The sequence below is a fragment of the Eurosta solidaginis genome, chromosome 5, assembly GCF_040869045.1.
Source record: "Eurosta solidaginis isolate ZX-2024a chromosome 5, ASM4086904v1, whole genome shotgun sequence".
In the NCBI taxonomy this organism is placed as follows: Eukaryota; Metazoa; Arthropoda; class Insecta; order Diptera; family Tephritidae; genus Eurosta; species Eurosta solidaginis.
The window spans coordinates 252,661,533-252,676,909 of NC_090323.1; the positions used below are offsets into that span (position 1 = coordinate 252,661,533).

At 35.4% G+C, this 15,377-nt stretch overlaps 1 protein-coding gene across 1 annotated transcript; it reads right to left on the minus strand.

The window, feature by feature from the left end:
• Window positions 1–4,092: 4,092 nt before the first annotated feature.
• Window positions 4,093–14,348, minus strand: LOC137234054 (very long chain fatty acid elongase F-like). The gene is made up of 3 exons (XM_067757721.1): window positions 13,891–14,348; window positions 13,628–13,812; window positions 4,093–4,718 (listed from the first exon to the last, which is right to left on the minus strand). The coding sequence occupies exons 1-3, from the start codon at window positions 13,949–13,951 to the stop codon at window positions 4,143–4,145; spliced, it is 822 nt and encodes a 273-aa protein (XP_067613822.1). The 5' UTR covers window positions 13,952–14,348; the 3' UTR covers window positions 4,093–4,142.
• Between the last annotated feature and the right edge of the window lie 1,029 nt (window positions 14,349–15,377).

A 15,377-nucleotide genomic window follows, 5' to 3' on the forward strand; every position in this document is an offset into this window, starting at 1 on the left:
AAAATTGCTATTGATAGTCATAAGTAAGACCAATAAAACCGTTTAACTAAAAAATTTTTTTTAAATTATTTTATTTTCTATCTTTTAGTATTATTATTACATAATGTAAGTATTGCTTTCAATAAAACCGTTTAACTTAAACATTTTTTTTTATTTATTTAATTTTTCATAGGTCGCTTTCTATTCTTGTATGTATTATGTGTTCCAAATATGAGCCAAATCGGACCACAAATACGATTTTTGTGAATATCTCGATCTAGCGACGAATTTTTCCTTATTATTGCATTGCCATCGGGTTCTGAATATTCCAAGTTTCAAGCTTGTAGCTTATCGGGAAGTTACTTAAATTTTAATTACAAAATTCGTTCACAACGGCCGTGCAGCCGTGCAGCCTGTCAAGTCAACCTAAATAAACCCGTTTAAAAATATATAGGATCCCATTCTCAGTATGCTCAAAAATTTTAACGATCGACAGTTTAAAATTTTACTCACCATCTATAGTCGCTAGAAAGTAGCATAGCTCAATTTATATGACCTCAAAGACTGAAATAAGAACAAAAAAATAGTGTATCGTATCGATTTAATGCTATTATAAATAAAATGCGTTGAAAAGCCAGATTATACATCTATCTGCTCGTTTACTATTCAAAATCGAGGTAAACTTTTAAAAATATCGGGAGCGGTATTAATAATGCAAAAGCAGAAATACCCAATATTACTATTGTAAAAAACAGTAACCCGGACCAATCGCACATCGATGGCGGGATTCACAATATTTTTGCGCAGAACGCGCATTTTTGCAAAACCGGCTACGCGTTCCACAGTATTCCTGCACGAAACACGATTGCAACCTTAAGCTGCAGACATTGGTGCTTTATCGGTAACCGTATCGGTAACCTTATAACAGCTGATTCGACCAATCTTATGAGAATCAATGCAATCGATTATTGGTGCCGCTAAGATCGTAACCGTATCGTAGCCAACCAATTGGTTTTTGGTTTACCGTCGTAACGATAAACAGCTGATTACGTTAGGGATACGACTATAGAGTAACTAACGTAATCAGCTGTTTATCGTTACGACGGTAAACCAAAAACCAATTGGTTGGCTACGATACGGTTACGATCTTAGCGGCACCAATAATCGATTGCATTGATTCTCATAAGATTGGTCGAATCAGCTGTTATAAGGTTACCGATACGGTTACCGATAAAGCACCAATGTCTCCAGCTTTAACAAGACAACTAACAGCTGATCGTTCAAAATTAACAAACAGTACTAATGTCCACATTACGAAAATCTTTAAGAATATTGAAAAAAAATTTTCTAACAGACGTAAACTGAGATAATTTTGGAATATGTAGCATTTAGGACACCTTATTTTTAGTTACTATAGAGAAATGTTTGCTTATATTCTAGTATTGGGTTATTTTTTTACGTTTATCTTTAATATTGGTACAATGCAACTCTGCTCTTCTTCTTCATTACATGATAAATATATTATAATGTAAATTTTGTATTTTAATGGCTTATTTATTATTAATAAAATGGCACAAGTCCGTATACTAAACAGCACGAAAAGTCTAAAAAACTAATGTTATTACTTCAAAAAACTTTTAATAATAAACGATTCAATTAGAAAACTTTTTATTTGCTCTTTTTAGGGGTCAGCTAATTTGACCAAACTTATATGTATATGAACACTATTTATGCACATATTAAATAAGTAAGGAAGGCTAAGTTCGGGTGTAACCGAACATTACATACTCAGCTGAGAGCTTAGCTGCATTGGTTTCGTAGGGTTTCATAGATGGTTCATATGTGGTTTTTAATTCCATATCACATACGTTTGGGAAATATCGTCCAAACTGTAGACCAAGGGTGAGGTTTTTTGGAACGGTTTTCCTTCATCCTTTGTCAAATAATGGAAAATCACCATGTAGGAAAATGAACCTAGGGTAACCCTAGAATGTATTTGTATGACATGGGTATCAAATTAAAGGTATCAATGATGGTTCTAAAAGGGAGTGGCCCTTAGTTGTATATGTGAAGGCGTTTTCGAGATATCGGCCAAAATGTGGACCAAGGTGACCCAGAACATCATCTGTCGAGTGCCGCTAATTTATTTATATATGTAATACCACGAACCACCGTGGTGTGATGGTAGCGTGCTCCGCCTATCACACCGTATGCCCTGGGTTCAACTCCCGGGCAAAGCAACATCAAAATTTTAGAAATAAGATTTTTCAATTAGAAGAAAATTTTTCTAAGCGTGGTCGCCCCTCGGCAGTGTCTGGCAAGCGCTCCGATTGTATTTCTGCCATGAAAAGCTCTCAGTGAAAACTCATCTGCCTTGCAGATGCCGTTCGGAGTCGGCATAAAACATGTAGGTCCCGTCCGGCCAATTTGTAGGGAAAAATCAAGAGGAGCACGACGCAAATTGGAAGAGAAGCTCGGCCTTAGATCTCTTCGGAGGTTATCGCGCCTTACATTTATTTTTTTTTTTAATACCACGAACAGTATTCCTGCCATGATTACAAGGGCTTTTGATTTCGCCATGCAGAACTTTTTCATTTTCTTCTACGTCACACCGAGTTTACAAAGTTTTTTTTAAGTTAAATTTTTCGTCACAAAAACCAATCCAATCACCATGTCTCGTCCCCTTTTTCGTATTTGGTATAGAATTAAGGCTTTTTTTTTGCATTTTTCGTAAATTTCGATGTCGAAAAAGTGGGTGTGGTCATAGTCGGATTTCGCCCATTTTTAATACCAAGATAAAGTGAGTGCAGATAAGTACGTGAACTAAGTTCAGTAAAGTTATATCGATTTTGGCTCAAGTTATCGTGTTAATGGCCGAGCGGAAGGACAAACGGTCGACTGTGTATAAAAACTGGGCGTGGCTTCAACCGATTTCGCCCAGTTTCACAAAAAAACAGTTATCGTCATAGAAACGATACCCTTACCAAATATCACAAGGATTGGTAAACTTTTGTTCGACTTATGGCATTAAAAGTATTCTAGACAAATTAAATGAAAAAGGGCGGAGTTCGTCATCCGATTTTGCTAATTTTTATTTAGAACACATATAGTAATAGAAGTAACGTTCTTACCACATTTCATCATGATATCTTCAACAACTGCCAAATTACAGCTTGTAAAACTTTTAAATTACCTTCTTTTAAAAGTGGGCGTTGCCACATATGGTCTGATTTCGTTCGTTTCAAATAGCGATCTCAGATGAGTGCCCAGGAACTTGCATACCAAATTTCAATAAGATGCTTCAAAATTTAATCAAGTTATCGTGTTTACGGACAGACGGACGGACGGATGGACATGGCTAAATGAATTTCTTTTTTCGCCCACATCATTTTGATATATAGAAATCTATATCTATCTCGATTAGTTTATGCCGTTACGTGGTACCGTTATGTGAACAAAATTAATATACTCTGTGAGCTCTGCTCAGCTGAGTGTAAAAAGGCTCACGAGTGTGAATTTCTAATACATTTGTTAGCACGAATGTAACCAAGCGATAATTTCAATTGGTAATGCGATTTTCTAAGGAAAAAGTCGAGTGCAAACACTAATATCATATTTACACTGCACTAAATGCGTAATTTTGGGCGAAAAATTCCAAATGTGACGCACATCCAAAAAATAATCGCATTACCAAATGACTTATTTCATCGCATCAATTACGTCAATCACTTTTCTTGCGATGGATTGGTGTGTGTCCTCGCTGTCGAGTCTTTCAGGGAAGGTTAAGCCAGATGCCAATGAGGCCAATGTAAACGCTTTGAAATGAGTCATTTGGGGCTCGTGTCAATGTTAGGTATATAAAATGGAAGAATGCATTTACAGTTGGCTTTAGAATAGTTTATTGTTTAACACAATGCACGCTCAACCATAACGAGTCACAACTCACAAAATAATTTTCTCAGTAACATTCGCCTTGAACTAATCTACGTATCTTTTTTGAAAGCACTATTTTGAGTTATGACTCTTTTTTCATGAATCATGACAATATTGTTAGTTATATTCTGGAATACTTACGTAAACTAACCATATAAAATAATTAATAAACAAATTACATACATTCTTTTGTAAAAACATATAGAAACTTCTTTACAGCATTCGCTTTTTTATTGACTTTTATCAACAACTTTTTTCTTCTCAACATCCAAATAACTCTTTTTGTAAAAACTACCAAAAAGATAAATCATTAATATTGCTTGTATCACAGAGAAAATACAAAATATTTTTGGTACACTACAATTTCGATCCACCAATAAAGGCCATAAGTTGTGTATTAATGCCAAAATGAATTGTATGATTTGTATTTGTGTTATATATTTTTTCCACCAAAGTGAATTTTTCATATTTGGTTCTGTAGCACTAACAAAATAATAACCATACATAATCACATGTACAACAGCATTCATAATGCCCGTCATCACGGCATGGCCGCCAGGACCAAGAGTTCGTACATATACAAATGAAACAAACGTCATCATTATGTGATGATAGACATGTAGAAATGTCACCTGTTTATAACTTTTACGTAATACAAAAAATATCGTATCACAGAGATCAAGAAACTTATTGATGACATAAGCGAAACCGGCAAATATTTCAACACTTTTGAGTGGATGCTCCCAGGGTAGTACAGTCATGCAACCAATCGGTACAACTCGTTTGTAAAGGAACAAGTAAAAAGCCTGTAAAAATAAGAATTGTTGTTGATAAGTTTGGAATTATTAAATATGGCTGCTTATAAACAATAATGAAAGGTATTAGACTAGCGCACAGAAAAATAGCTGTGGCAATTTTTTAATCAAATTTCGTCAGTTAAATTCTCCTCTTTTATTTTCTATATTATAAGAAAAAACTTGTAAAAATGTAAATCAGTCTCAAAAACGTGTTCGAAAAAAGTTTACATTATTCAAGATTCGATTCGAGGACAAGGCCAGAACAATAATTTTTATGATTATTATTGTTTTTTTGATTTTTGCATAATTGAAATGTTGTATTTTGTTTTTGGAATAGTAGATAGAACATTTTTGATCATCAGTACGCTTTAGGCACGCTGCGCTATTCTATTCTGAAGTGCTCCTCAGTTATTTTTGTAAAAGGGTTTTCTGAACCTCGGAGATTTCGCCTCAAAAGGCGAGGATATTTCCTACAAAACAAAGCAAGAAAATAAAGGTGTCTCGTCAAATATTGTGTACGTTGCTGGCGAAGTTTAGGTCCTTGTCGGATTTTATTTTCAACAGTGAAAATTAGATCATTATCATCTTTACCTGCGCCGTTGTCGTTTTCTCCTAGAAGCATATAGAAGAAACACTGCGGCAGACATTTGTTATACTCAGTTGAGCAGAACTCACAGAGTATATTAAGTTTGATTGGATAACGGCTGGTTGTACAGGTATAAAGGAATCGAGATAGATATAGACTTCCATATATCAAAATCATCAGGATCGAAAAAAAATTTGATTGAGCCATGTCCGTCCGTCCGTCCGTTAACACGATAACTTGAGTAAATTTTGAGGTATCTTGATGAAATTTGGTATGTAGGTTCCTGAGCACTCATCACAGATCGCCATTTAAAATGAACGATATCGGACCATAACCACACCCACTTTTTCGATATCTAAAATTTCGAAAAACCGAAAAAGTGCAATAATTCATTACCAAAGACAGATAAAGCAATGAAACTTGGTAGGTGAGTTGAACTTATGACGAAGAATAGAAAATTAGTAAAATTTTGGACAATGGGCGTGGCAACGCCCACATTTAAAAGAAGGTAATTTAAAAATTTTGCAAGCTGTAATTTGGCAGTCGTTGAAGATATCATGATGAAATTTAGCAGGAACGTTACTCCTATTACTATATGTACGCTTAATAAAAATAAGCAAAATCGGAGAAGGACCACGCCCACTTTAAAAAAAAAAAATTTTTTTTAAAGTAAAATTTTAACAAAAAATGTAATATCTTTACAGTATATAAGTAAATTATGTCAACATTCAACTCTAGTAATGATATGGTGCAACAAAATACAAAAAATAAAGAAAATTTCAAAATGGGCGGGGCTCCGCCCTTTTTCATTTAGTTTGTCTAGGATACTTTTAATGCCATAAGTCGAACAAAAATTTCCCAATCCTTTTGAAATTTGGTAGGGGCATAGATTTTATGACGTTAACTGTTTCTGTGTGAAAATCGGTTGACGCCACGCCCAGTTTTTATACACAGTCGTCCGTCTGTCCTTCCGCAGCCGTTAACGCGATAACTTGAGCAAAAATCGACATATCTTTACTGAACTTAGTTCACGTACTTATCTGAACTCACCTTATCTTGGTATAAAAAATGAACGAAATCCGACTATGACCACGCCCACTTTTTCGATATCGAAATTTACGAAAAATGAAAAAAATGCCATAATTCTATACCAAATACGAAAAAAGGGATGAAACATGGTAATTGGATTGGTTTATTGATGTGAAATATAACTTTAGAAAAAACTTTGTAAAATGGTTGTGACACCTACCATATTAAGTAGAAGAAAATGAAAAAGTTCTGCAGGGCGAAATAAAACACCCTTGAAATCTTGGCAGGTATTACATATATAAATAAATTAGCGGTATCCAACAGATGATCTTCTGGGTCACCCTGGTCCACATTTTGGTCGATATCTGGAAAACGATTTCACATATACAACTACCACCACTCCCTTTTAAAACTCTCATTAATACCTTTAATTTGATACCAATATCGTACAAACACATTCTAGAGTCACCCCTGGTCCACCTTTATGGCGATATCTCGGAAACGCGTCCACCTATAGAAATAAGCCCCACGCCCTTTTAAAATGCTCATTAACACCTTTCATTTGATACCCTTATCGTACAACATATTCTAGAGTCACCGTTGGTCCACCTTTATGGCGATATCTCGAAAAGACGACCACCTAAAGAACGAAGGCACACTCCCTTTTAAAAATACTCATTAACACCTTTCATTTGATACCCATACCGTACAAACAAAGTCTAGAGTCACCCCTGGTCCACCTTTATGGCGATATCTCGAAAAGGCGACCACCTATACAACTACCACCACTCCCTTTTAAAACCCTCATTAATACCTTTAATTTGATACCCATATCGTACAAACAAATTCTAGGGTCACTCCTCGTCCACCTTTATGGCGATATCTCGAAACGGCGTTCACCTATGGAACTAAGGATTACTCACTTTTAAAATACTCATTAACACCTTTCATTTGATACCCATATCGTACAAAGAAATTCTAGAGTCAACCCTGATCCACCTTTATGGCGATATCCCTAAATGGCGTCCACCTATAGAACTATGGCCCACTCCCTCAAAAAAATACTCTTTAATGCCTTTCATTTGATACACATGTCATACAAACACATTCCAGGGTTTCCCTCGGTTCATTTTCCTACATGGTTATTTTCCCTTATGTTTTCACCATAGCTCTCAACTGAGTATATAATGTTCGGTTACACCCGAACTTAACCTTCCTTACTTGTTTTTTCTTAATTTTTTTTGTATTTTTATTTAGTTTTACCCAACAATAGAAATCTGTCTTAATTTATCATTCAGCAAAGAAAACTTCACTCATCGTAAATTCAAATATTATTCGGCTAACAGTTATCACAGCAGTTAGAGGAATCGCATTTTCGAACTCAGTGAAGTGAAAAAATTAAAACAGTAAGTGATAACCAAAGTGATACATTTTTTTTCACTTCACTATAACGCTCAACCGGAATGGACCCCCTGCTCAAAATTTTTTATATGGAAGTGCGAATCACAATACATATACAAAATGGTATGTGCACTGAAACTTTTGTTGTATTTAAAAAAATATATTTGAAAAATTTTAATTGTTTGAGGTCGGAAAAAGTTGAATATTTGGTTTCATGCTACAAAATATTTGCTTAAGATATTACGTCAATAGTTACTTATATCACAAAAATAAAAGAGCCAATAAATTTAATTCTGAAAGTAGCGAAAAATTACATTGACCTCTAGATTCAAGTTTTGTGGGAACATATTCTATATACATACATATATCGTCGGATTTGGATATAAGCAATCATACTAAAAGTGAATGTAGAGATTTTCGCGAATGTTGCATTGGAAATTGAATTTGAAAACTTTTGAAATGCTTAATTAGAGGGCTTCGCGTAGTTTGTTTTAAATTTGTGTTCAAATTCACATATATATTGTTACGAATATTAGCAACACTAAGGGGTATTGCCATCTCTAAGCCGACGCTAAACAGTGATTTGAATGCACATCAATAATTCAATCATTATGTCTACACACATGTCCATACCAGCAGCGGAGAAGCAATGCACAAACACATGCACATATCTTATCTAAGGTGCTCACAAGAGAGGGCAATAATTTGTGCAAGTATTATGAGAAGCAATAAACAATGTTGTGGCTGGTGATTTTGTAGCTGATAACTAACTAGTAAGTTCTGGAATGGAAAAGCCTAGAAGTATGCAACGAGGAAATCGGACAGTATAAAAAGGCGACAGTAGCGGCGCGAAAATTCAGTTTCATTTGAGCTATCAATCAGTTGTGATTAAGACGCTATCTGGCCAGCAATAGCAGTATTATTTATTCTGAAGTACTTTAATAAAGGCCATTTTTCCGTTATTCAATATTGGAGTTATTTATTCAACAGTTTAGTGATTCGAACTTAGCAGAAGGTTGCAAATAAGAGGATTTGCAGTAAATTCGTTACAATATTTTAGCAACAGACATTACTGAGGTGCTGAAATACCATTTGAATTTAATCAAATGTTTAACAAGTAAATGATAGGCATGTTTACTTAACGGTTCCCCCCACTTCCAGTCAAAAAATATCTCATAACCAAGAAAAATAATATACCGAATTGAAATAAAAAGTCACAGAAACTACCTCGTAAGGAGAGTCTCTGTTCAAAATGAGTGCATTTCTACTGCATTCTGAACCACTAATAGTTCCCCCATCTATCTCTTTTACATGTTTTCAACTGGCGAATTTAACATGGCGATGTCCTAGGCGGTGGAAATTGTCCCCGCTGCTTTAGCTTTTCACTAGTTCCTAACTATATGCAAATTTCTTTTTGGTAATTTTTGATAGTTACGTACTGGTGGAATAGTGTTGAGAAAGAGGCATACTCATATGTAGCCGCAGATGGTTAAAGCTGGTAGCATTTTTTGTCGACTTTATAACTGAAAATCTAGGTATTAACGAACTAATACTTATTTGACACTCTAGGTCTAGTTCTGAACCAGAATTTTGTATCACTTGTTACTGACTTACCATGAGGGTAATTAACTAATATCATTATCAAGTTAGAATAGGCTCCTCTTGTTTTGGTACAGTTTTGCTTACATTTTTTGTTCATATGCCCCATATACATATTATAGCTCCGCGGTCAATTATCTTTTTTTAATTTTATTTATGAATCAATTTTGATTACACATTTTTTTTCATTGCTATAATGTTTTTGAATAATTTTTAGTTGTCAAATTGTTAGTGTAAATTTTTTTATAATACACAAGTGCCTCAGCTTCATACGGGAGTGCTTTTTCTTGGCACTTTCATAAGAAATTCAAGCATTTTCATATGATTCGAAATTTTAAGTGAGGGCATATGAGAGTGCTATGAATTTTTTTTTTATATTCAAAGTGTGAATTTGAATCTGTGACTATGATTCGGGGCAAAACAAAAACAAAAGTACTACATGTGTATAGGGGTTGAACAACTCTGACAATAATAATCAGAAATATTATTGTTCTGGTTTTGAGCTCGAATCGAACCTTGCATTTTTTATTTGGATTTCCCTGAATTTTTATTTTCACAAATACAAGTTATAGGCCTCTCAAAACTCGCATTCATTTTTGACAATTCTTTTCCGAAGACTGTTTTTGATTTTCCTCCTAACAAAGTGTGAAACATTTGTATACCTTTCATGAACATGAAATGGTATATTAACTTTGGTCCGATGTTTGAAACGTTGAGAAATATAGAAGATAGACTCACCATTAAGTACACCGAATTGATCAGGGCGACGAACTGAGTTGATATAGCCATGTCCGTCTGTCCTTCCGTCTGTCTGTTTGAAAGCAAACTAGTCCCTCACATTTTGAGATATCTCAATGAAATTTGGCACAAGGGTGTATTATATTAGACATTTGTCGGATCCGGTATGAGCGGACCACTATAACATATATCTCCCATACAACCGATCGTTCAGATAAGACGATTTTGGTCATTCCTGCCGCAATTTAGAAAGTATAAATGTGAAACTCGGTGATATATATTCTAATATATCATAGAAGATATCCTGAAAAAATCACTTTGATCGGAGCTATATATAGTTATATCCCATACAAGCGATCGTTCAGATAGAAAGATTTTTGGCCATTTCTCCCTTAATTTCCAATATAAAAACGTTAAACTTGGTGATATTTATTTTAATATATCATAGAAGATTTCATGAAAAAATCATTTCGATCGGAGGTAGGTAGGTTGAACTGGCCGGTCCATGAGGACCTCACATAGACTGATTGAGTCCGTAGTGTTACCAGAAGTTTGTTTTAACGACCAAACTGAAAAACCCTATCAAAAACCAGGACCTATGTTATAAAATAACTCCGTCCTCTTGGCAAATACTAGAAGCTTCCTAGGACTTAAGCCACTTGCTGCTTCTAGATCTGACAGCTGTATCACTCCTAATAGCTGGAGTCTTAGCCTGGCAAGTGCAGGGCACGAGCACAGAACGTGCTCGATCATTTCCTCCTCCAACCCGCACTTCCTACACCTGCTATCACTGACCAAGCCTAATTTAAAGGCATGTGACGCCAGAAGGCAGTGTCCAGTCAGAATACCCGTCATGAGTCTACAGTCCTCTCTTTTTAATGATAGAAGCAACTGTGTTAGTCTAAGGTTGTAAGACCTACACATAATCTTCGACACTTTACAGCCCCGCGCTTGAACCGACGCCTTTTCTGCTTGGTCGATCATGTGCACCTCTCGCCTTCGCTTAATCTCGCCCAATCTAATTGGGACGTCTACGGAGCAAGCTTCAAGGGATGCGCCCATTTCGATCGGAGCTATATATAATATATATCCCAGACAACCGATCGTTCAGATAGAAAGATTTTTAGCCATTTCTCCCTTAATTTCCAATATAAAAACGTTAAACTTGGTGATATTTATTCTAATATATCATAGAAGATTTCCTGAAAAAATCACTTTGATCGGAGCTATATATAATATATATCCCATACAACCGATCATTCAGATAAGGGGGTTTTTTGCCATTTTTTGATATTTATCTTAAAAATCCTTTAGGTATGTACATCTGTTCACTATATATTTCTCATCTTATACATCCGATTATTTGGAGATTACGAACGGGATAAGATTATTGTTCAGCATCATTCATGAAAGCTATGAAGTCTTAGGCACAGCCGAAGACAGTACCGTCCTTACTTGTTTATTATGTGGAAGAACAATTGTAATAGCCTTCGGAAGAAAATTGTTAAAATTTAATGCGAGTTTTCAGAGATCTATAATTTGTACTTTGCTAGACTAAAAAAGATTGAGTTAAACAAGTAAGCAAGGCTAAGTTCGGGTGTAACCGAACATTACATACTGAGCTGAGAGCTTCGGAGACAAAATAAGGGAAAATCGCCATATAGGAAAATGAATCTAGGGTGACTCTAGAATGTGTTTGTACGATATGGGTATCAACTGAATGGTGTTAATGAGTATATTAAAAGGGAGTGGGCCTTAGTTCTATAGGTGGACGCCCTTTCGAGATATCGTCATAAGGGTGGACCAGGGGTGACTCTAGAATGTGTTTGTACGATATGGGTATCAAATTCAATGTACATATTAATGAGGGTTTTAAAAGGGAGTGGCCCTTAGTTGTATATGTGAAGGTGTTTTCGAGATATCGAACAAAATATGGACCAGGGTGACACAGAACATCATCTGTCGGGTACCAAGGCGGTTTTGCGCCGATTCTTTCTACAAAGACAACAAGACTTACACCTTTCGCTACTTTTTTCAGGTAATGGTTGACAGAATTTTCGAACGCGCAAATAAATGTTACGTTATAAATATCACCGTGATGTGGGACGCAAAGAGGTTTCTTTCCCAACACAGTACTTTTGCTACGTTTTTCGCTTCCTTCTTTCTGGTGGATATTGCAAGGCTCTATTGTTGTCCTGCTTTGCCCATTTTATTGAATTTCCTATACGGCAGTGATGTTGCGATTTGCATTCTCCAAAACCCCAACAAACCGGCCATCGGTATCGTCCTCTAGAAGGGAGCGGACTTACAGATACTTGAACGGGATATTTTTGGAAAAAAAGAGATACGAGCCCTTTCAACTTTGTTCGCTCTTCCGAATGTGTATACTACAATGCCATGAACGGTCTCGAACTCCTGTTGTACCAGCTACCGTGTCTCGACCCATTTCGCTGGACAGTGGCACGTAAACGATGCATTTTAGCGGCGTGCGTATCTATCAAAAAGTTTTCAGTGATAACCCTTACCAAGGAAGATAGCTCCAATAGCACAGCAAATTTACAGTTGACTTCAAAATGCCTGTGTCCAGTGCTGGCCCGTCTCATTGAGAGTTCCGTTCAGTGATCGACTCTGTCGTGTCCAAACAAAGTCTTTAGTGCGGCATGGCTATATGAGGAAACCAATTTTAGCATTATTTTGGCTGCATAGAATAACAACCTGCGCAGCTTTTTATTGGCTAAGCGAGATACAGTAATCTTGTTCCACGCAAAAATTGATTGAAAGGCTTTTTCCGTTTGCTCATAGCATTCAAAAGCTTAGTCGTCTTGACCTTATATAGTAATGTCCGAAAGTCTAAAAGGACACGCCGATAACAGCGGAAAATGAGGAAGGTTCTCTTGCGTCAAAAAGTTGATATGAAAAGGATGGTTATCGCTTACCAAAAAACAGCGGAGAAATGAATGGCAAGCCCAGATTGAATATATAGAAACGAGCCGGGCCCGTGCGCATCTTGCGCACCCAATATAAAAGTATCCTATCAACAGAAACCAGCTGTGCTATCAATCAATTAAATCTTACAGCTCGCGCGGCCATCTGGCGTATGGTAGCAAATATTCACAATAGTGCAAATAGATTTTTGTGTGATCACAATCGTTTATTGTTAACAAATTATTTTAATAAAATATAGCTCAACAAAAGTACTACTACCAAAATTGTCCAAAGCTCACTAATAGCCCGAATCTCCATCTTTACAACCAAAACTTTATTTATAGATTTGGATTACAAATAAGAGCGAAAAAGGGATCCGTACATAAAAACAGCAATTATATGTATATGATTATCACTTTTGATCACCTTAGATAGAGATCAAAAAAAGTCGCTCATTATGGGTGAAAAAATTATACCAATTCTTTCCCTTTCGGCTAAATTTTTTGTCGGGATGACGCTAAAAGTGCGAGCATTAAAATGTTCACGAAAATTTAATTTTTTTACACTAACCAACCACTATTCTCAAATTTTATTCGAATCAGACATGCAACTTTACCGACATATTATTTCAAAAGCTTACCGTGATCGCCATGACCGCATTGAATAGAATTTGTATGATATTGTAATACTTTAGAACCGCTGTCAGTTTGTAGGGTTCACGACTCTTCATAAACCATGGTCCAATGCGAAATACGAAAGTCACGTACGCAATCTCGAGTAGTATAACAGGTAATAAAGCGCCATGATAGGGTAAATAGTGATAACCTGGAAGTGATGTAATTAATAAACAATAATAATAAAAAAAGATATAGAAAATTCATAATAAAGTACTCCATTAATTACCTTCCTTCGTTGGTGCAGGACTTATTAAGTCGTCATAGGTATTGCTCAAGGTTTCCAGCATATTGCTTAAGTCAAGTACATTTGATGTTAAGCTTTAGTAGCAAACTGTATGACTATCCCAGCTAATTTGTTATATGTAACTAGATTATACATTTTACTTTATTCGAATTTTTCTATTTTATTTTATGCCATTCGCTTTGGTTCCAATTTAACATAATGAGTTCAAAGTTTGTATAAGTATCGGGAATATTTAAATCTAATGCTGAGTTTCAGTTACGTTTTGTGCCATTGCGTAAAAAAAGTTTGGTTTATTAACAAAATTTTGTTTATTTTCAAAGAATTTAATTAATTTGCCGTTGAACTCTTTGTATTTGATTTTTCTTTTATAAAACTAACAGAGAAAAAGTCTAAAACTCACCACGAATTATGAATGTGAAAGTCGCAAATCATTTTTATATATTTTTCTACAGTTTGTGTGTTTGTGATTGAACTCCTCCTAAACGACTGCTCCCACTTTGATGAAACTTAGTGTGTGTATTGAAAGTGGTTTAAGGCATGCGCGGTTCCATGTGGGGGAGGGGAACTTTTTTTTTGTATTGACTGTAATGAAGTATATAATACTAATCTACATAGTAATTTCTTATCACACAACGGATTTTTCTAATTTTTAATTTTTCTTGCTTTTTTACGTTATTATTACATATATTTAAAAAAAAACTTTGATTGGATAACGGTACAACCAACCGTGGTATAAAGGAATCGAGATAGATATAGACTTCCATATATCAAAATCATCAGTGTCGAAAAAAAATTTGATTGAGCCATGTCCGTCCGTCCGTCCTTTAACACGATAACTTGAGTAAATATGGAGATATCTTCACCAAATTTGGTACACGAGCTGACTTGGACCCAGAATAGATTGGTATTGAAAATCAGCGAAATAGGATGATAATCACGCCTACTTTTTATATATATAACATTTTGAAAAACACAAAAGATCTGATTATTTAGTAAATAATACACCTAGAATGTTGAAATTTGACGTGTGGACTAATATAGAGACTCTTGATAAAATTTTGAAAAAACAATTTTTTAAATGGGCGTGGCACCGCCCGCTTGTGATAAAATCAATTTTACAAATATTATTAATCATAAATAAAAAATCGTTAAACCTATCGTAACAAAATTCGGCAGAGAGGTTGCCTTACCTATATGGAATGCTTTGAAGAAAAATTAACGAAATCGGTTAAGGACCACGCCCACTTTTATAACAATGGTATTTCATTTCCCCAGTGGATTTATAACAGTAAATAGGAAAAACTTAAAATTTAAAAAAATGGGCGTGGCACCGCCCCTTTTATGACTAAGCAATTTTCTATGTTTCGGGAGCCATAACCCCAAGAAAAGTTAACGGATCGTAATGAAATTAGGTACACAAATTTTCCTTATAGTAGAAAATGATTCAAGGTTCGATTCGAGCTCAAGGC

Bases quoted from the DNA above. Each gene is read 5' to 3' on its own strand.
- LOC137234054 (XM_067757721.1), bottom strand. From the start codon at position 13,951: ATGCTGGAAACCTTGAGCAATACCTATGACGACTTAATAAGTCCTGCA. The intron at 13,813-13,890 runs GTAATTAATGGA...CATCACTTCCAG, and splicing joins TCCTGCACCAACGAAGGAAG to GTTATCACTATTTACCCTAT. The intron at 4,719-13,627 runs GTAAGCTTTTGA...TTATTTTTACAG, and splicing joins ATGCGGTCATGGCGATCACG to GCTTTTTACTTGTTCCTTTA.